The sequence below is a fragment of the Trichoplusia ni genome, chromosome 23, assembly GCF_003590095.1.
Source record: "Trichoplusia ni isolate ovarian cell line Hi5 chromosome 23, tn1, whole genome shotgun sequence".
NCBI classification, from domain to species: Eukaryota; Metazoa; Arthropoda; class Insecta; order Lepidoptera; family Noctuidae; genus Trichoplusia; species Trichoplusia ni.
Window position 1 is genome coordinate 1,324,273 of NC_039500.1, and position 23,464 is coordinate 1,347,736.

The 23,464-nt window shown below is 33.7% G+C and overlaps 2 protein-coding genes across 2 annotated transcripts in view; one reads left to right on the plus strand and one right to left on the minus strand.

Moving 5' to 3' along the window:
* LOC113504852 overlaps positions 1-23,464 on the minus strand; it is a 449,433-nt gene that overhangs the window by 260,427 nt on the left and 165,542 nt on the right. The gene's annotated exons all lie outside the window — the stretch shown is intronic.
* On the plus strand, positions 8-4,554 carry LOC113504848. The gene is made up of 7 exons (XM_026887329.1): positions 8-464; positions 551-748; positions 1,151-1,261; positions 2,642-2,743; positions 3,110-3,240; positions 3,906-4,028; positions 4,418-4,554. Exons 1-6 carry the CDS (start codon positions 39-41, stop codon positions 3,931-3,933), a joined length of 996 nt encoding a protein of 331 aa, XP_026743130.1. The 5' UTR covers positions 8-38; the 3' UTR covers positions 3,934-4,028; positions 4,418-4,554.

The following is a 23,464-nucleotide window of genomic DNA, read 5'->3' on the forward strand; positions in this document are numbered from 1 at the left end:
AAGATAAAGGTTCAATACATAATATCAGAAGTTCATCAATGGATTGTCAGCGTATTAAGAAGAAAGACCGAATCAATAGCAAAAATTACAGAAAGTATAGCAAACTCTTAAAACGAACTATTATTATTTCAAAACGGATCAGTTTAAATAATTCTAATCTGAGTACACCTCCTAACACAATTGTCAAATATTGTGTAACCGAGGGAACGTCTGCTGTGGAATTCAATAACAATTCAAATAATTATAAAAACGATTCTATACCATTTAACAATTATTCTGACAAAGAATCCAGTGACTCATGTGAATACGAATGTCAGAGACAATGTAGAGAAAACGTAATTCTGAGAAAGCTTAATTCTGTGTTTGGAAGTGAAGAGGTTTCAGTGTCAGCTTCAACTGATACCTATGGACTTGAAAGGGACTTTTTGTCTCTTAATGAATCGGGAAGTTCTTCAATGGCTCAAGTGAGTAAATTTTTAAGGTTCATTAATGACAATCAATGCAAGATTAAATTTAAAATAATTTAAAACTGACCTGTTTATCTATTTAGAAATTTGTGGAAGCAAAACCTTGGCCAATACTGAAGAAGAATTATTTCAACAACAAACCAAATACCAAGAACAAGGGCGTCTGTATCTTTCCGTCATTGGAGCTCCAAATACGACAAGCGGTCCAGTCTATATCGTTACAAACGAGCTCTACAATTACTCCAAAAAAAAAATCGGTTGCTCACGAAAATAAAGCTTTAGTAAGTTATATCGTACATTCAACGTGAAACGTTTATTAACACGATAAGCTTAAAATTTGAAAGTGCAATATATGTATTATAGCTACATGTTACTTTTCAAAGGTGTCAATTTTAATAATTGATTCAACGTTTTTTGTATAGTTTTGTTTATCTGATAGTGTTAAGGAACGTTTAATTTTTAATTGTATTTTTTTTTAAACAAGAAAACTACAGGTTTTACCTGATGTTTTAGGGGGCATTTATCATTACATGCACTTAGACTTTCCAGTTTGTGTGGTTCAAATCAATCGAAACGAAAGCTTTAATTCAGAATATTATCTCACATTTCACAAAATTATCTAACATTCCATTAAATTATATCTAACAATCAGTATATACGTTATCGTCTTACTAACATTTTAGGTGAAACTGCAAGATGAAGTGAAAAAGCTATTGGACATGCCAATATTGCAACCACAACCAGTTTCCACAGGAGGACACGATGCTAAAGAATCTTTAAAAAAGAGACCAAAGGTAAGCTTCGATAACGAACTTGAATATTAATTATTACACTGTCACAAATTACAAACTGTAGGTTTCACGAGTGACGTCTAGCACAATTCCAATATAACTAATCTTACTACAACAGATTTAACGACACTATTAAGATTTTCAAGCAAGCATCAAAGAAAGCAGGTCGTTTTAGTCAGGATTATACGAAACGGCTCAGAAGTGTTAGCGAGGAGCAACTCTTCTACTATGTAAATAAAAGGCTCGAGGAACTGGCTAAAAACGGTTTTCGCCTTACACGCCGGTAGCTAACAGTTTTTAACTTTCTATGGAAATTGTGAAGACTTGTAGATATAACGTACATAAAACTGGGCCAAATTTATGTAAAGCACCGCCCCCTCCCCCTTCTAAGCAATGTTTTTTGTTTTGTGATAAAATATTTTACAATATAAGAAAAACTATATATATGAAAATGAATCCTATTTCCCTTGGTCACGGCATCACGAGTGGACGGCTGGACCAATTTCGATAATTCTTATTTTTATTGTGTTTGTTAATGTTAAGAAAAGGTTCTTAAGAAAGAAAAATTTAAAAATTGAGCGCATAATTAGAAATTTTAAAATTTAATTTATTAAGTAATCCTGACTTTTGTTAAGATAGTGATTTTCTGGACAATATAAACCCCCATACCCCTGATAATATAAAGGTTCCGGGCATGAGACCTACGTATTCAAGCCTGTGAAAATCGCGGGCACAGCTAATATATTATAAAAACATGTGGTGGTTTTTGTGGTTTCATGTGAGTATTAGTATGCACGGGCTTGCAGATGCGTGCCCAACGCAGGCAAGTGCTCGTTCTAAGACCACTACTATCAAACAGTGAATAAAAACTTTGTAAGGAACCTAGTTCCAAATTTGCTATCTTTAATCGCCATTCCACAGTGAACTGCGTCAATCTACCTATTAAAATGCTGCGTCCGGTAGTGGGAAATTTATAGGCTGGTTTCATTCATCATAAAAATTATATTATAAATGAAATAATAATTTATTCCAGTTACAAAAATATCATTTTTAAACGCTGTAATGTGTCTCAGTAGCCATCCAAAGCCGATAACGGGTAATAGGCCAGTAGTTAAAATAAAAAAAAACACGAAACTTTTAGGTCAAGTGTCCTAAGAAGAAGGTGAGTACTTTCGTTTTACCGTTTTTCTAAATATTTTGTCTGATAAACTGTTACGACCGAGCCTTTTATCTGTGTCGGTTTGGCGTTGATGCTTAGGACATCCTGGGCCTTGACCAATATTGAAAAACCACAAAAAATAATATGGAATAGAAATACCACATAGGTGAATAATTCCTTCACGATGGTATTTTTTTTTCAATAGACAATAAGGTTATTTTCAGAATAAATTGGAATTGGAGTTAAAAGAAACATCTGAAGAATCCTTCCAGCAAATTCGTAGAGATGTGAAAAGCGTAGACAAAGAAGCATGGTGCAGTTTCACGGTATTTCATTAAGCTTGCGATAAGTTCATAGAAATAACATATTATTGTAAATAATAACGTACTTCTTCAAAACTGATAATCAGAAATTTTGTTATCTGAGAAGTAAGGAGGCCTCCCCCACTACTAGACCACGCGGTATGCGCTGAATCATCTTCGTCATCACTTCCTAGGCCGCCTATGGCTGCCGGCTGTTGGCCTTCATTGTGTGATAACCGTTGCCTACGATCATTGTCCATGCGGTTGATGTGACCCGTCCCTCCCATTATTGTCTGACAGCCTCTTTTCCGACTCTGTAATTCTAGTCTCACAATGGTGTTTTATATTTTATTCCATATTTGCTGCTATCTGTGCTTTAAAACATTTTAGAGAGAAGCCGTAGAATCTTTAATAAAGGACTTGCATCACCTCTCCGTGATGAGACCGCTTGAGGAAGGAACAGAAGAACCTAAGAAGACTATTGATAATATTGAAAAAATGTTAATAGTCCCAAAATCATTGTAAGTAGTAACTTACAGAATATTGAATTTAAATTTAAACTCATCGCCTTTCGCAACGTCTAACCGGATTCAGCTAAGTACCAGTATTTAACAAGGAGCGACTGCTTATCTGACCTCCTCAACCGTGTTGTATCGTGTATCGTGTTGCCCAGGTAACTGACCTGGCCAACACGATACCCTTGGTTAGACTGCTTTCAGACTTTCAAGCTTCTGATTAGCTGTAACGACTGTCAATATGTATGAATAGCAGCCGGGACCCACAATTTAACGAGCCTTCCAAAACACGGAGGAACTCGTTATGACAAAGATGGTTACCCATCTACGGACCAACCGCGTCAAGCGTAGCTTAACCTGTTATAGTTCCACCCATGCAGTTACAGCTTAGCCACGGACTTATATAATCGGGAAAAAAAAAACAAATTAAATTTAAACTAGACTGTCGTGGTGGGTTTAACTTTTACTTATATCTCGTATACCTCCGTACTAAAAAGGTTTTACTTACAAGTACCTAACACATACTGAAAGTGTAACAAAAACCTTTTTACTGAAATAACTATTCATCAAAGCTTCCGATTACACCACTATGGCTGGCAGATTACTATTATCTCCCTATCGGATTACTATTAAAATTATCAGATCTATATTTTTTTTTACTATTTCATCAGACTTCGAAATGCAGTTGCGATGCCCTAAAAGTGGGTTTCCTCGGTGTACGCAAGGTGTCTGACCACACAGTGCTTGTTAAGTGGAATGTGCCGCGGAAACTCGACAAGGTTCATGGATATGAGGTTTGTTACTACTTAAAAGTATTTGGCTGGACGATTCTCAATTTTATAATATAGTGGAGACACAGATAGTGATCTAAGAGTCCGTGGACCCTAGACCTACGTTATTTTATAAAAGCTGAAAGTTTGTCAGCGGATGCTCCCAACATAGGTAAGAACAATGGTTAATTATGGAGTTTGGGACATGGTGGCTTTGGAAGATAAACGGTAATAAAACAGTCTGGGGTCCACGGGCTCTTACTCCATAAGTAATTTTTGAGGTTTCTAATGTTTTAACTCTTTTATTGCGCTTTCATTGCAAACTCTGTCTGAAATCTACTAGATAGCACAAGAAAAAGTTTAGAAAAATAAACATCTAACGACAAAGTTCATTTTTGTTCCTTCTTTTTCAGTTACTGGTAGATGGGCGGGCAGTACAAAAAATCCTCAGCCCGACCAAATCCATGGCCGTTGTGACGTGCTTACCGCATACCGATAAAGTGTTGTTAACTATTCGTACCATTACCTCCAGCGTGTTTGTAACAGGACACTATCCGCCACAACCATTGTCTACCAACCCCGAGCTAAATAAACAATTTTATGAACTTATTCGGATTGTTTTATTTAATTAGATGCTCTGCGGTCGTAAGTTTAGTTTTGTTTATAAGAATTAAGAACTTGAGGCAAAATATTCATAAAGACTTTAGTTAAAAGTTTAATAATATTCATAAGAAGTTAGGATTCAAAGTCATGTTTAATCATAGATCATATTCTCCAGGAGTACAATTTATAACATAGAACATAGAATGCTGATGTAATAGAGGGGTCAAATCCGTCAAATTCAACCAATTTTGTGTTTTGTGAACAAAGGGCAAAAGAAACACAACACACGAAAAAGGTTTTAGTCAGTAAATGTCTGACCCTTCCATCCTCTCAACCCAAAGCGGAGTAGTCATTTGATGATGTCTCATCCAAGCCCACGAGGTATTCGCAACCTCGGTCAGCTCTGTATTAAGCCTTATGTAAAGCTTTAAGCTTTAAAGTAAGAAACCTAATAAAGCCGACATTGAGGTAGAACGGAAGACTCATCAAAAACACAGATACTATATTATCACTTTCGTAGACTGACCCAGATGGTAGTAACGTTTATGGGTTCTGATGTGCCAGGAAGGGTGATGGATTAAGCAAGCAGCACAGTAGGTACACAAAAAATGTTAATAGCACAAAGCTATTTAAACGACTAGGTGTTTTAAACTATCAAGTCCTATTTCGAACTAACGTGTGCAGTTTCCTTATCTTTCTTCTAATATATAAAATTTCCCGTGTCACGATGTTAGTTACCGCACTCCTCCGAAACGGTTCGACCGATTTTTATGAAATTTTTTATCCATATTGGGTAGGTCTGAGAATAGAACAACATCTATTTTCATACCCTTAAGTGATAAGGGTTGATCACACTAAAAGTTATTTTTTTATTTTTTGGTCGAAATTTTTTGTTTTGATTTTTTGTGGCATTAAAAATACATACAACTAGGAAAAAAACATCCCACCAAAAACATTAAATGTAAAAAATGCCAAGTCTCTCGATGCAGTCTTTCCATCGTAAAAAGTTTTGAGATCTCATAGAAGCCAAGTCCTATTCAAAATATTTTGTAGTTATAAATCAACATTTAGTAATTGTATCAATAGTTTTCTTTATATTATAATTATAGTGACTTGGCAATGAGCACAAGAAGAAACAAATAAAACGGCATATTTGTAGGAGTTGAAAGTTACACACACCGCATGCGTAAACATTAATATCACAAAATTAATTTTCTTTTGGTTTATCCGTGTCGTCCCAACCGAATTTCGGCAACGGCAGTCAGTCTTAGTGTACTCTCGATTCATTTACTTTCATAAAGCGATGGCCCGTAAGGTATTCTTAATTATTGTATTGGAGCATGTAGTCAGTAGTGACCATCATGATTCACACATAACAAATAATCTGATCACTGGTCTCGTCAGTAACATTTGCACATAATTCCAGGCATCAAGCAGCTTTTAATTTGTGCTCATTGCCAAGTCACTATAATTATAATATAAAGAAAACTATTGATACAATTACTAAATGTTGATTTATAACTACAAAATATTTTGAATAGGACTTGGCTTCTATGAGATCTCAAAACTTTTTACGATGGAAAGACTGCATCGAGAGACTTGGCATTTTTTTACATTTAATGTTTTTGGTGGGATCTCATTTATTTTTTGTAAGTGTATTTCTTTCTTTTTTTTTAGGTGTCATAATTTCTAGGACTTCAGCTACTGCTTTGCTTAGAACCCATTCTCTATCTCTATCTCTTTTGTTTCTTCTCTGAGACTTCGTTACTTCTAATGTAAACAAGCTTAAACTTATATATATATGCATATATATATCTACTAACTTACAAACTATAGCTAAACTAAACTAAATAACACGTAAAGTTCTCCGAATATCAATTATCACTACAATATTTTTTAGTTTCGAAATGGTTTTTCATAGACAGGTGGCGCTATCAAATGAAAATTATCGAATTATTCTGAAGTACTACTTAGACTGCGCTTTGTAACGAAACCATAGCGCGATCCAGACACGTACAACGCCATCTATCGAGCGCGCATACAATATTTATCGCAATACAATGGAGTTTTAGCTTTATTAATTTAATGAATTATGAATTTTATGTATTAATTTGTATTAATGATAGTCTGTGTATTACATTTATATTATTCTTTTCTATTCTATGTATGTATTCATCCAATTGAATAGGTACTTAAACAACGAACAAAGTTAACAATGCAGTCAAAATCCATACATAATGTTCTTGCCAAACCGCAAATATAAAATTGTTTTCTATGGCATATTATTTTTTAATGTTTTTATAATTTTTCCTTTATATGTGGCTAAGGACCTATCTTGGTGCAAAATTTGAAGTTTCTAAGTCTGCTAGAAGTACCTTAGATTTTTGATGATCTGTCAGTGAGTCAGTGAGTGACAAAATGGTGTAACTTTGATCGACCGTAACTCCTAAACCATTAATTCAATTGGCATGTAATTTCGAACTTAAGCTTGTTCTAATGCCTACTATTATTCCCCGAAAAGCTAAACTCCTAGCTTTGTCCACGTCGAAGATACAGGGGGGGCGAAACAGCCGCGAATCGCTTCGAGAAAAGATGGTACGGCCGTGCCCGTTTTGCTCGAGACTTGGCAGGGGCACTGCCGTGCCCTCAGATATTCGGCCAAACAACGTTTGCTGGGTCAGCTAGTACATATTATGCCTAGATACACTATCATAAATTCACTATCAAAGCTTCCATGTATTTTGCTTCTTTCGAAACACTATAATCAGTTAGGAACAATTACCAGTGTTACTTGAACTCTGTATATGCTTCTATATTTTTTAAACCTGCTGTCACGAATGTGTTAAATAGGTTGTCTGTACTAATACAGTTTAACTTTTTAAAACTTTTCTAACGCCAGGTAAATAGTATTTGTTAAAGGAAACCACGGTTTTAGGAATTAATTTGTATGTGTCTCGTGTAAGTAATTAAAATTTTAAATTGTCTTAAAAACACGTCAATTATCTAAGCGCCGATCTTGTATAAAAAAATATTCTCAGTAATCTTACAATTTGACATAACATTTAATGTTGTTTGACGTCATCTACATGTAAAGAAAACTCTAAAAAAAGTTCTTAAACAAATATAAATTTTCAGCTGACACTAAACAGAATTATTCAAATGTAAAATACTCATTACAACAATTAACTACAGCAAGTAGGGGTCTACATAAACTGGTTATACGTTAGAGAATGATGAATGGTCCGTTTGACCTCCCGTTAATTCGTCGATGCATTATGTATGTGCCATGTCTACACTACTGAACATTTATCAGTATAGTGTATGGTTTTATGATCTACCACCATCATAAATTCAATGTATGGATGTTTTCTTTAAGATCATAAGCACAGCTGGATATGGGCCTCGAATATCAGGCATACTTGGATGGTACTTGTGATGTAGACTCGCCTTAATCATGCCTCTTTTCACTATAAATCATATTTTTATTTTCTTCTTATATGGCATCCATATTAATAGAGATAGACAAAAAATACAGGTGGTAGGTACCAACCTATCTAGTGGGTATTTAAAAGCCATGTATTTCTACATATTTCTGTTATCATGATGGTGCTGTTAATTTGCAGTCTGAATAACTTTCGATTCGAATTAAAGTTTATATGCCCTCAACAACGTGTGAAGTACCTAAGAATAATGTCAAAAAAATACTTACTTTAAGAAAAAAGTATGACAAACTAAATACGTGTATGTTAAAAAGTGGTATTATTTCATTTTTTTTTCTTATTTTGTTTATTTTTTCTTATCGATGTCATAAAAAAACTAATAAGTACATTATGTTTTCATTCATACATAACTTAGACAAGATTTTAGCATTGTTCACACTTTAAATACAAAAATAGTTTTGAATTTGCGTTAATTATACTAAGAAAGTTTTACATCTTTCCAATACATTTCTATCTTAACTTTAATAACTGAGTATCTGCCACCTACAGTCTAGAAACAAATTCGTTGTCAAGAAATTCTTTCGGAACCAATTATATTGCAAATTATTCTCAAGTGTCAATACAGCCATTATCGAGATAAATAGCGACATTAATATATTTTACGTTATAAAATATTGTTTGCCTCTACATATTGTGCGTCGAACATTGAATAACTGTCAGGCAGCTATTAAAAACCAGTTTCATTGTCAGCGTAAAAAAGCAAACATTTTAAATCTATGACAAATGTCTTAATTTCAAAACAGTTATGTCAAGTGTATTTATTTTACATTTAATTTTTAAGTGATGATAACCAAATATATTGCGCCGTTTAATCTTCTTACGATAATTTTTACTTTGCCTTCAATTTTTAACTGACATGTTGTAAGTATAAATTTTACTTAGGTGACATGAATGATTAAGTTGCGATCAAATTATTGTGACATTAGATGTTAGGCAAATCTATACTAATATATAAGGCTGAAGAGTTTGTTTGTTTGTTTGAACGCGCTAATCTCAGGAACTACTGGTCCAAATTGAAAAAATCTTTTTGTGTTGAATAAACCATTCATCGAGGAAGACTTTAGGATATAAGCCATCACGCTTCGACTAATAGGAGCGAAGATACAATGGAAAATGTGAAAAAAAACCAGGGCAGGTATAAATCATAACTTATAACTTCTACCCACGGGGACGAAGTCACGGGCAACAGCTAGTATTTATAATACATTGCACGTAAACACGTACTTGGGGGTGTAAAGTACAGACAGCTATGGGCCTGTTAGTCTCGTAGTTTCGATTCCTACGAAGGACAAAATATGGTTGTTGGCTGAGCACGATAATTTTTTTCTCTGTATTTATCTTTGTGTATTTGGAAATATTATTTATGTCTATCAGTTTTCCAGCACTCATCATACAAGCTTTGCTTAGTTTGAGACTAGATGGCGTTGTGTGAAAGTTATGCAACATATTATAAAGTATCCTTAACAGCGTTATTAGCAGAATATTTGACGTAATAAGACGTACATGAAGTCGTGCATCTCAAAAACGAATGACAGTCGTGACACGAAAGTCGCGGTGAATGTTTATAAAAGTGAATGTGCAGACGGGTTCTGTAGCTATCGCGTGTACCACGTTCTACTGTCCACCAATCAGACCTACCTCAACAGCAACACGATTATCGAACGTTAGGGCATTTTCCATTGCCTCGAATCAAATTAAAACAATCAAGGAATCCTTTTGTAAGCACTTTGTACTACAATTAATGTGATTAAGCGACCTTGTACCTCGATTTCTATCGTAGTAACAAAGAATGAATTAATGATATGCAAATGTGCATACAATTACTTCGGCTTCCGTACATTGAAAGTTATGACACGAGAAAAGAGCAATTAGATAATTAAGTATAACAATGGCCATTTGCGTATCATGTGATGGCAAGGAGAGGGGAATTTTTATCCGGTTTCCTTCATTTGCATATTTATTCTAATAAAAAATAGGTACTGGCTTTTGCAAGTTAACGTTACGTAAATCTAAGTCTTCAATTTTATATCAAAAATTATGGAAGTCAATTTTGAAAAGATCAGATCAATATTATCACGTTAAAATCATTTAGTAACTTCCTCGGTTCTTAATATAAACACGTTATAATTAGTTTATAGTTTAAATATTTTTTTCAGCAACCTTATGCACTATACAAAATCATCACGTTCTTTATTTGTTATAGAGTAAAAAACATTCTTATCACCTTCAAACTATAACAAAATTTTAGTTTCGGAATATCTAAGAGTAAGTGTGTTTTAAATGTGTTTTATTTCTTCAATTTTTTAACCATTTTCCCAGTTTCGAAACTAAGTTTTGTTTATAATTATTAGGCCTTTAAATATGATATCTGTGATCAAGTGTGAGGCTTGTAACGTTCATTAACTTTGTAACTGACTGTACACGTAAATAATAATATTATCTTTTAGAGAGTTCTGAATTGATGATTTAATCATACAAAACTGGTAAGGTAATTAGAATTACTAGTAAAAAATACAATTGTTAAAACAATGTAGTGTCAATTAATGATGATACCTGCTAGTTGCTTAATCAGTTGATGTAATTAGAGTATTTATGGTCATTAGTGCAGGTGGTTATTAACAAACGTTTCCATCTTTGAGACGTCTCTAAGGTTCAGCATATTGTGGAGGTTGTGGGATGAGTAGCTCACCGCCTGGCCGATGAATTAATGGAAATGGATTAAAGTGACACTATTTGTGTTTTACTGGGTATTTTGCTAAGAAAGTAACTGGAAATTTAGTACAGGGTGGAATACCCATGTGAACACGTCATGTGTTTTAAATTATTGGATTGGTTAAATGTTTAGGAGATTACGAATACTGTAAAATTTAATTCTATTTACATTAATTCATCGGCCATTGAAAATAGCGGAATCGGGGTCCAGGACCGGGCTAATGCCTGCTGGACTGGCAGGATGAGATATGGTTACTGCGGCCCCGGTACAATACGGGGAAAGATAGACTACAGGTTAGATTTAGTAAGAAAACGTTTGACACTCCCTTAGTGGATTCCCAACTCCCACTCCTCAGATTCCCAAAGCGGAAAAAAGGATTTAGTATAAAGAAAAACAATAATGAAATTTAAATATAAAAAAAAACGACACTATGAATTTCAAAATTATCTTATTCAGGAACGTTTTTGATTTGCACTTCAATATTCCTATATCCTATACCTAATATTAATGATTATTTATATTTCATCGAATGCCGTGACATTTTGAGATGTCTTAATTTTGGTTACTTATTATCGATATCAAATAATTATTACATTTAATCCATTCGCCTAAAAGTTCACTGGGCTTAATAATATTTCTATAGTAAATGCTAAATCTATTAAATACGCTGTCAAGTATAGATAAATTACACTTAGCAAAGGATATTTGACAATCCATTAAATTTATAGACCATTTATTTAAATTAAATTTCTAGATAATTTTACAGGCAGATACTGTTCAGTAATATTGCTTAATTAATATAGCCGATAATGATTTTTTAATAAAGTTATAGCGGTAGCAGAAACAAATCATCTGTGAAAATTACTTGTGTCTATTACGGTTCATGAGATTGTAGCCTGGTGACAGACGGACAGACATATGAGCAGACATCAGTTTTATTAATAAGGTTCCATTTTTAAACTTTGGTTACAGAACTTACAAAAAAAAAAACAGCGTCAATACACAAAATACATTAGATAAAAACTACTTAAAACAAAACTCAAAAGTAAACAAAAACTATTTTATAAATTCACACTTTGCTCCTTAATAGTTCAAATTGTAAACCTTATACAAATATTGCGAAATAATGTTAAAACGAACGAACGAAGACATTGTTAAGAAACTTTGATTAGCGGGTCTAATCACAAATGCCTGGTGGAAGGTCAGCTGACATAAGACCTTGGTAACTGGTTGTTTTCTCATCATCGCACATACCCATAGATTATGACCGAACGTTTACATCTGTATTTATGTTTATAGTTATACTGGCGGCGTTTTAGAATTAAATAGCATTTCGTTTGTAATTTTGTATAGCATAAAATTTTTGAAGTTCTGTCCTAGAACTGCTTTGACTTTTAATCCAATGCATTTGCATTCCTTTGTTTATACCGTTCTCCTCTACTTCTTGCCCTTTGCACCCATCTTGCTCTGTTTCTAACCCCTTACGCACTACTGGCCGTCTGTCTGTGGTATCATATCTTCCAAAAGGAATGAGGGACATCTTCGTCCATCTTGCTTGTGCATAGTGTAAAAAAACTGAACGTGTAAAGACCTTACACGTTCTAAAGGAGTTTTTTAGGGAGCCTACAAATAGCCCACTATTTTTTTAACGACTCGCATTAAGGAATTTCATCCTTTTGTCCCGGGGTTTATCCAAAAATTCATATCACATGCACAAATACACCCACGACAAGCATTAGTGGATCACACAAAATCTTGTCCTACGCGGGTATCGAACACGTGACACCACGCCAAACAGTGGGTTTGGTGACCTCAACCACTCGGCTATCCGTTATCCGTGCAGACAGGATATAATATTCCACAACCCACACAAATCTGAAATCTTATCTGATTGGAAAGTAATTTTGTTGCTGCGTGGAAAAGAGATGCCGCTCTACGCCTTGTATAGCGCTGTCACGTTCCCACAACCGTAATAATACTACTCTAAGACGTGACAGATCCTCAGTAGCTACTACACTCAACTAAACAACTCCAACAGTTATGTAACTTGACATAGTAACTAAATATAGTAAATAGACATGTTTAATACTTCAGAGGTCAAGGTCAACGAAATAAAAAGTGTTAATGTGTCAAACATGTTGAGAAAATGACAAGATTTCCTTGAACGATAAACGAAACGTGTTTATAGAAGTGATTTGTATCATCAAAAGCGATGATATGCGATGCTTTTGAGCGAGTGCGTTATGTTAGGATTTATTGAGAAATATTTCTTTTTAATATATTTTTTTAAACAACAAAAGCTTACATTGCAACAAATAAAAATTTTCATTGGGCCAAATGAATGAAAAAGACTCGGCAAAATCGGTTCATCTTTTGAAGTCGGTTGAAAAGAACAAGATTCAATAAATCGAAGGCTAATTCGCGGCATGGAAAAGTATTGAAGGAGTCGGGGGTAGGGCTTTTCCAGGCCAAGCACCAGAAAGTAAGAAAAAAAATATGTTTATAACGGATATAATATGTCTACATGTCATTAAAATTAGTTCAGTATGTAAGGCCTCACTGCAATAATTAAAAAAAGCTATTTAGTTTTTTTTTAAACGACCAAGTAAATTAAACGATTGACTTTCATATAGTACTCGCCTGTGTACTCAAATATTTTATTTTTCATTATTCCTTTACAAGTTTGTGTATTTATTCCTTAACTATTCAGTGAAAATTAAAAGAAAACAATCGTTAACCAAGCTTTTTCTTCAGGAACAAGTAACGTTTTAAAAGGATTTCCAATATTTACTCAATTTGCATACTTTGCAGCGAAAAATCCAAGTTCTCATGACAAAGCAATTGGAAAATATTACCGCCATTACTCATGACTTGTATAAACAAATTATGTATCAACATTATAATACGACATAAACTTGTTATAATAAAACGTTTATTTACGAGTATCATAATATCTAACAATTTACCCAGTAATATAAATCGAACAATAAATAGATTATTTCTATCAGAAGGTCCTTTTTGTGCATTTAAAATGTTTTATCAGAATTATTCATGAAACTTATTATATAATTTAAGAATTTTTTCTGTAATATTTTGTTTTTATTTGATTAATTATATATGTGTTGTATTATGATTTACTAATCAGGAGTTACTGAACTCCTGATTTAGGGCTCCATTTGGGACCGAAACTAGTCGAACTATCCCGATAGCCACTATTAAATAAAAGAATAGTCATACCACTAGGTTTAGGGTTGTATTTTGATGCATCAATTTGATCGACTGAGCGTCTAAAAGTGATAATTATTTTGACGTGGGCCTAGGTATACAAAAATATCTAACAGTTACATCCTTGACATAGATCACAAAAACATACTGAAAATATTTTAAACACTACTTTTAACTATGCTTAGTCAATCTAAACACAACCACACATATACAATAGCCTGTTGATGTTTTTGCGATATACAACGCCGAATTATAAGAAAGGGTAGCTTAATTAACCCAAACAATGCGACACCGCAATAATTAACAATATTCCATATTCATTAACTTGACATCATCCTGTAATTATAAAGGTGCAGTCCCACGATCCGCGTCATAGCCGACAACCGTCGAAAGCACGGTTGCAATCATTCGAACCTCGATTAAAAATATTAAAATTGATACATCTGAGACAAAAATGCCATTCTTTTTTTCTATTTTACAGTAATTTTTCTACAGGCCCAGGTCTCAGATTCGCTCCCATGTTTGGGCAACTATGAATAATTGCATCTCTGCTCAACTGTCAACGTTAATAAAAACGCTTAATTTAAGTGAAAAGCTATTATGGGCTGCTTAAGACAGCGCTTATCCGATGGGCGGTTTTCGGCGTTGCGGGCTTGATCGCGAAATCGGGGATCGTGGAACCCCAGCCTTAGACACATAGCAATCACGGCCTATCAACCAACATCTGGAACCTACGCCGGGTAATTTGCGTCAGTAGAACAATAGATATGAGTGACAGATAACATTAACTGAATATGTATGATGATCCTTGTTATAAGGGCCCAATTAATTGCCAGTTAGGTGTCTATTACCAACTGTTGGTATACCACATGTCATTTTCACACCTGTAGGGCTGCCGAAGTTTGATCAAAGATTTGTTTGAGAATTGAATTTGAACCCTGGAATTCAATTGAATTATTATATCTATAGATAAGACTGAAAACTGACACCTACTTATTACCTATTGGAGAAAAGAAGTATTCGAATACCAAAAGTTTGTTTTAACTGTCGGATGCTGGTCTCTAAGTCTCTTTGGTCAATTTTCAAACATGAAACATTTTTTTCCCAACAAGTATGGACTGTAAATGGCAAAAATCTGTGTGGGATAGGTTAACTCGTTTTACTGATGCGGATCAGAATTTTCAACATTAGGTATTTACCTTTAATACAAATAAGCCTAAATTTAAATCACTTTATTCGTTCGGGACCTATGATGCCACATACAGACTGACAGGCAGATAGACAAACAGAAACTATAACATCCATTATTTTCCATAGGGGTTTAAAAAGGTCCTAATGGTATCTAATTCTTATTATTTAAGTGAAGATCCAAGACTTCTAGCAAATTCTTAATCATTGCTTTGTCCTTCACGCGTTTTTCACACTGCTTCACTTTTATCCCAGGCAATTTGGCGCTGATTCACTTATGTAAATTAACTCTGTCACCTACTTATATACAGATTAAAGTCGTTATTGTACCTGTTGTGAGTCGTGACAGCTTAAGTATAATATCTCTTAGTAGTTTTTATTAAATTTGTTTTAGATTGCTTCTTACTCCGGGTTGGACCGTTATGTAATAACGTAAATGATATAATTTGTTTTAAAAAAATCTCTTTCTCTTCTGTTTTCCCGGGTAACCGGAGAAGTTTTTTTCCTGATGAAGCCATCATACTATATTTGTTTCAAAATGACGTCTTCAGATCCGCAAATGGACACCAAAAGTTTTTTTTCAAGAGTTTTTTTTTAAAACACACGAGTATTATAAATGCGAAAGTATGTGTGCACGTTTGTTACATCTTCACTTTTCAATTCAATTCGGATAAAAGGTATCTTGGATTAATACAAGGCTACTTTTATCCGACTTCGTTCAAGGAGAAAAAATCTTTCGGCTATAACCGATATCTATCTTGTTATTAAATATCCATCAAGCTGAGTTAAACAGTTGAACTAACAAACATACAAACAAGCCGCTTTATCAACAAATATGAATAACAATGCTGGGAAAATAATAATAATTTATTTAACTCGCATTGTGTCAAAATAAAATGCATTAACACAAGACCTTCTTGGAAAAGTGATGATTCGTCCTTACTTTTATAGTCCTCATAAATAATAATATTTTATTTATATTCAGATGGAATTTAAAACGTTATTTAAATATTATAGTGTCGGTCTCAGTTGATTGATTTATTAAAATTGTATGATGAAACTTTGATCTCGAGTTAGTGGACCAATTAGAATATTTTTTTAATGCATTTTATTTTTTTCACTATATGAAAAGAAAAATTCGAATGTTAGCAACAACCGTTTATTAACTGGACAGTCTGTAGTTAGGTAATAGTATTTTTAATGTGATTTGTTATGTGGCAACATAACCCATTTGGATTAAAATCTCTGAAAATACTTATGTTGACCTCGGTGATTGCCATATTTGTGATAAACTGCAAACTAACATTATTATCAACATACGTAATATTTAAGTCCAGGTTATAGTGTTGTCATAAACAGAGATCTACTTAAAAAATACAAAAAGCTCTACTTAACCGATCATCATAAAACTTTGAACACGTTCTTGGAGTGATTAGAAGTAACATAGGGTTCGCTATACTCGACTTAAAATAACAGAATTGGTTAATAATGATATATATACCACGTGGGTCGAGCCGCGGACGACCGCTAGTAAATAATAAATTGTCTTGAATACTTAACTGTTATATTATTTTCATGTAAGCTCCTAGTGGTTTTTATCAGTTATTATTTTAAACGTTAAATTCAAACATTATAATTTCTCAAAGAAATAAGCTGGTTTTATGAAAAAGGACGTTGTTTTTCAGCTGCCTCGTGAATCGTGGCTAAGCGCTGTTATAAGTTCAGAGCTCTTTGCATAACCAGTTAAAAATGAATTCAAAAAGATAAACATGAAACGTTTTGTTCAGTGTTTTATTTCAATTTAACTTCTATAAAATGGGACACTGAGATATGTTTTTTTTTTGTAAACTTACAATTTAACCTTAGTAGAGAGCATGGCAGAAACAAAGGGAGGCCCAGCAATCGGTTATTCGAAGCTGATAATAATAATAAACTTTCTTTTGTTTTTATCCAATAGTTTTGTTCTTATCGTTTTAAACAATGAATACCTGCCACAGTATAAATATAGAAGATACAGTAAAAAAAAATATTTATAAGAAACGCTTCTTTTGATGACTTCTCGATGACCTTCTTCTTGCTCAGAACGCAGATAAAATCAACTTGTGATATACTATTTAAAAGAAACTTAATTTACAAAGAAGTCAAAGAATATTTTAAGAGTAGTTTCCGTAAAAAATTTCTGGCTCTTCAATACAAATACTTATTCACGTGAGTTATGTCCAAACGAAATATAAGTTACTCATATTCACAATGTTTTCAAGAATTTCAACTAAATATTTAGGAATCTCTTGGTAACGAAGCCAAAAGTTCCATCCAAAATGAAAATTTCTCATCGTCTAGATCAATTATTCATGAAATTCTGTCATGCGCAAAGATCTCGTATGAGAAATATATTAACAGCCAGTGAGTTATGATGTGGATCAAAGATTTTAACGTTTGATCTACAGTATCAGGTGAAACTGAAGTAAAACAAGGCCTTTTGTGAATCAGAAAGAAGTACAATCAAATTTTGCATATCTTGTATTGTTTTTATTTGCAAATAGGTTTATTTTTCCCCTGTAATTGCTTTAGACGCTTATGTACTTGGTATTTAGTGAAAAAAGTATTAGACAGGGTGGATGAGATTGATCATACAGTAAAATCATATCATCTCTAATAATCAGTTCCTTTTAACTTGTATAATATATGCCAGGACATAGCAATACAATACGTGTGTCGAAAGGAATCAGGAAACCTCAGACAACACTCAACCCTTAACGCAAAACGCTTTCAAATCTAATTCTTGACTTTAGAATCCAACACTTGAAGAACAAAGTAGGAATCAACGGTGACTACTGCCACTCAATTATTCACAGCCAAGGAATGCAATAAAATGCAAATGTAAGCCTCTACCCTGACGATCTACCAACACATCCCCAAGAAAGATTTTTGCCTGTGTGGAAGGGAGACATCGCTCTACATCGTGCATCATCCGTCTTGCTCGCACGACTGCAATCAAATTTCTTTAGGTTACATTGGTAGGTCCCCAGAAGCTATCAACAAGTTTATGGGCCGTGCCACTCATTTCCACCGTTGAGTTCCAGTATACTCACGTTCAGTTTTAAAATTACAGTTTATCGATCAGAAGATCGATGTGGATGGAAAGTGTATTTGTATTTTCCTGGTTTAATCTTGGAGCGAAAATTTAAGACTGGAGAGACAGTTTGAAGGTTGGTGTTTGGTGAAATACGAGAAGTGATTGGATGTTATATCATACTTACATTTACTAAATGCTGTTTCCCGTGGAGGGATGTGTGAGTAGGAAGTCACATAGACAGCATGTAAGCTGACAACATATAAGCCAAATCTGACGATTTCATATCACAGCATAAATATCACGTAGATTTATAGTAATCGTTCTATTTTAATTATTTTGTAGCTACCTATTGTGTGCGACTTCAGCTGCGTAGTTAAGAAGATATAAGAAAAAAAATTGGATTGGACTTTTAAATAAAACACTTTAAATGATAAATACTTTTTTCTCACTGGATACATTTTTTTTTGAGTACATACATATGTAAATCTTCTGCCCGGTTTTGTAACATGTTTCATGACTGCTCTGCTCTTAAACGGAATGAGTTTTTTCAAATTAGACCTGTAGTTCCTGAGATTAGCGCGTTCAAACAAACTATTCAGCTTTATAAAAACAGTAAGTACATAATATAGTAGTACATAATTATTGCAGGCGAAGTATAGACTTTCAAAAATGAAAAAGTGACTATCAGTATCAAAACGTAATAGAACATTGATAAGTACTCAATAATACACCTTCATTTGTTTATTCTTAGTGAGGAGGATGCTAAACTATCGATTCTCGGAATGCGATACAGGTGGCGGCAACATCACGTACGTTCCGTCCCGTAGTAAACACGGGATCGGGACGGCTTTGTAAATGGATTAAAGCTCAATTCTCTGAATCTTTGTTTAATTCGTTGTGATTGTCACTAAATACCTAGTGGGTGGGATTGATGATTTTTTTTTAAGATTCTGTCTTTTAAAGATGATTTTATTGGATGACGTGAGTATAACATTTCCTGATGCAAATATTTTCGTGATACTCGTGGAAATGCCATACTACTTATAAATTAAGTTATAAAATTATTCTTATTAGCTAAAAACAACCTTATCTGAACATAAAATATTGAAAGGCCAATTTCATTTTATTTTTTTAAAACGGCAGATGAGGATTGGAATAAAAATAAATTATAAATATTAGCTTAATCTCCTTATTTCTGGCATAAATAAACAACTAACTTCTATTATGTTTGTTACATTACAAGTCCTAACCAAAAAAAAATCCGATATTCCAGAAAAATTCTGCATTAACATATTGAACCTTTATTTCAAAGTACTCTAGCATAAAGGGTATGGCTACAGTACTTGTGGTGTCCACTCTCCATCCAATCACGGTACAGTTAGCTAATACTTGCGCGGTTAACCGTTAATCATTCGTTCAAATGCAACCTCGGTGTTATCCCCATAGCTATTGTTGAGCGATGCTCGTGAATAATAATGGCGGTTCTGACAAAGGCATGTTTTGACAGAGCCATAGAATGTGTGAAATTTGAATGGCACATTAATTTAAAAAAAATGTTTATAAAAATGTTGACTTAGCTTTAAGAGGTGTTTTGTTTTGGCGTTTGACTTGTTTCGTTTTATTAATTTTCTCGTTATCTATAAAAATGTGTGAAAAAGCTTTGGCATAGACCACGATCCTCAACTATTTTACCATGCTTACTTTAAATTACGCTAAACATTGAGAAAAGAAGATTAAGATTTAAGGGTATTGATGTTCTTGGTCCACAAACACTCACCACAAACCTCTTTGCAAAATAAATCAAAATCATAAACCTTGAAGTAGCAAAACCTGAACAAAACACCAAAACTTATCAACATATCACACAAGCAAACTCCCAAAAATTTAAAACTAGCACCTCAAACTCTCACAACTGTGTCTCATTAAGCCGTCTCAAACTTTTACAAGTACCTCAGATAGTTATTACGACTTGCAAATACGGCAATCCGTGTGACGTCACACATCGTCACTCGCATGCATATTGCAAGGAAATTGTATTATCAGCTTCCATAGCGGTTCCGCGTCTTGGGAAATGGGATGTGCTAGAATTACCTAAAGTTGTGATGGTAATTTACCTCCATTATTAGTAGTGCGTTCTCGGTATTAAGTTGTGGGAGATTTATAGCGTTTAGGGTAAGTGTTTGTATGTAGGAAATTATGCATCGCTCTCTGAGTTACAAATCGTCTTCGTGCTTTGACTGTTGCTTGAGAATTTAATTAACGTAATCCTCACATGATGGCTGGGATTGTCAGCTTCTTGGGACAATAAATTTCTAGCTATAGATGACAAAAATACTATCAACCGAAAGTCAAATCAATTGAATAGTTTTATCAAATTTAATTTGTATGAGGATATTTTTTAACTCCACTTAACATTACGTTCAAGATATTATTTCACAGTAAATAGCTCAAACTGATGTTGCTTCACAGCGTTACACACATTATTGAGAAGACTATATTTTTAGAAAATAAACAAAGTTCCTTTAGCATTTCAAGCTCTTTTAATTACTTACTTACTTACTACATAGGAGAGCAAATACAAAGAATTGCATTATAAACAAGATACATTCGTAAACAAATATGCCTTTTATGCTTTCAAGGAAAGTACTATCACCCTTCAATAGAAATTCCAAGCTACAGATTGAATTAAACCACACTAACAGACGGCCTCTTACCAGGTTTTAAAGAATCGGTATTGTAACAGTGTGAGCGGGACAGCGCGCTACAAGCTTATATTTCCGTCTCACTTCCACAACTACAGCTGCAAGTTACTATGAGATACAGTGGTAGGACCCCAGCTCTTCAGTTAAAACTAATTTTAAATCACTATGTTGAACTTCAGTTTAGATGTTAGGCTAGTGGTTTTACAAAGCGATCTCAAAGTTCACTTAAGTTATTTGTGTCGATAACGAAATAGTGTAAAGTTTTTCTTAGGATACAAAACTAATAGAAATTCTAGGGAAGTGTTCTGTTTCAAGCTGATTTTATTGAACTGAGGTTACCGTGTAGTTTTTAAGTGGGATTATTAGCGTTAAGGAAGGGATATGCTGCCATGTCCAGTGTACCAGTGTAGTGCTGTCACACTTTGAGACGATGCAAAAAAAAACATTTTTGGGAACAAAAACTAGTAAATAAATAAAATAAAAACTACTGCAGTAAGATGTTGCATCCTTATGCCGCTTTTTGTTTCACAAACATTCAAGTCTCATGCACAAAGACACCCAGTCTCAGGACAATAATTCGTGGATCACACTTGTCTAACTCTCCCACGTGAGGAGGGATATATGGAGGAATTTTAACTTAAAGCATGAAGTAACTTTATTCATTTAATAATCAAGAAAATGAAAATGATTATTGAGACAACAATTACATGGAAACAAGGCTTTAAAGTTTTCAGCACAGGCATTGATACTATTAATAGACTGCGTGGGTTCAATTCGTTAACCTACGCAACGCCGTTTTAATCCGGAAAACGATTATAATATAAATTTAACATTGTTCTTGATATAATTATACTTCAACGATACGAAATTTGAAGATTAAGGATTAATTATAATTAAGGACTTCAGTTGGGATCGAAACTAGTCGGGGGATCCATTTAAATAGTCACGAGTAACGTTACGATACGGTCACATATGACACATACGACACATATTCGATATGGTCACATATTCACGAAAATTACAACTGAATCAATTTACTGAAACTTTACAAATGTAATGAAAATACATAATTTAGCGCTTCCGGCATGATAATATATAATATCAGTTTTTTTTCTATGCTAATGTAATGTATCAGAAATACTACTCTTGCACGGACAAAGTCGAATGCATCAGCTAGTAAATTTATGAATGGAGACATTTATTTAATATTTGTTTCCAAACCTAAAATTGAATGCGATTACAGTTTGAACGAAACTTGGCCCCAGTTTCACTCCTCTCTGTAAAGAAACTTTACGGCATTTTGATTTATTAGAAGAGTTCTTGAATTGATTTAACTTGCATTGGAAGTATAATTATTAATTAATAGAAGAATAAGTTTTACTTGAGTAGTGTAGGTTACAGTTTTATGTTTAAAGTGAGTTTATGGATCTTATGAATGAATTATTTTGTGATTTCAGATATAAAGAAAATAAAATCTTCATTTGGTTTTATCTCTCTTTTGGATACGGATTCTTTCTTCCCTTCCATGTGTGTAATGTTCAAGTTAATGTCAAAACTAAACCGCCTATAGCTCTGGAAAAATCAGGTGGTCTAGTTTCCTAAATAAAAATAATCATGTTTGGCTTTAAGACGGACTCACACACCAACGTCATATTACAATTCAAATTGACGTTATCGGAAGCAAAGAAAGAAAATTTCAGCATGCAAGCGTTTATAAAAAACAATCAATTAATATAAAAAACACTTCTCTCATAAGCCGTGTCGTAAACACGCAACAAGCAATTTTTTCTTTAATCCCTCTCATATTTATTACAAAAATATGATCCGAACCCCGTCGTAACATGGATGGGAAATTTAAATACAACAAGTCAAGTGCGAGACGGATTTGAATAGGTTCCAAAGAGGTTGTGTAAAGAAAGACAAAATTGCAAACTTTAGGACAAAAATTAGGACTGTAACAAGCTTTCCTTAATCTTAATTTTAATTTTAGTATATTATCTCTACTGTCGTTGAACCAAAAAAAAGTATTTTTGGTACAGTGACAGCAGACAAACATTTTCTGATTTAATTTAATTTCAACCGCCATCTGCAATCTGTGTTAGACGAACAGAACGAGAATACTTAATACCTAATAGCGTTCCATTTTTTACCTTTTGGTTACGGAACCCCAAAAAATTCATATACAGCAGGTGCAAAAATTCAAAGAGGAGAATCAATTTGGCTTTGCATATGAACTGGGACCAATTCCGGAGATAAATTCTTGGCATGCTTTATAATTTCATCGGTAACAGGATTCGGAATATCGTGATTTTAAAGTCATGATTATTTGTGAATACACTCGTAATTACTTTTCCCTTAATTTTTGTGGTTTCATACTTCAGATCTGATGAGCTGCAGGATCGACGGATGCATATCAATGAGGCTTTTTTGGAGTGATGTGTTCTGTTTCTTAA

Bases quoted from the DNA above. Each gene is read 5' to 3' on its own strand.
- LOC113504848 (XM_026887329.1), top strand. From the start codon at position 39: ATGGATTGTCAGCGTATTAAGAAGAAAGACCGAATCAATAGCAAAAAT. The intron at 749-1,150 runs GTAAGTTATATC...CTAACATTTTAG, and splicing joins CTCACGAAAATAAAGCTTTA to GTGAAACTGCAAGATGAAGT. The intron at 2,744-3,109 runs GTATTTCATTAA...AAAACATTTTAG, and splicing joins AAGCATGGTGCAGTTTCACG to AGAGAAGCCGTAGAATCTTT.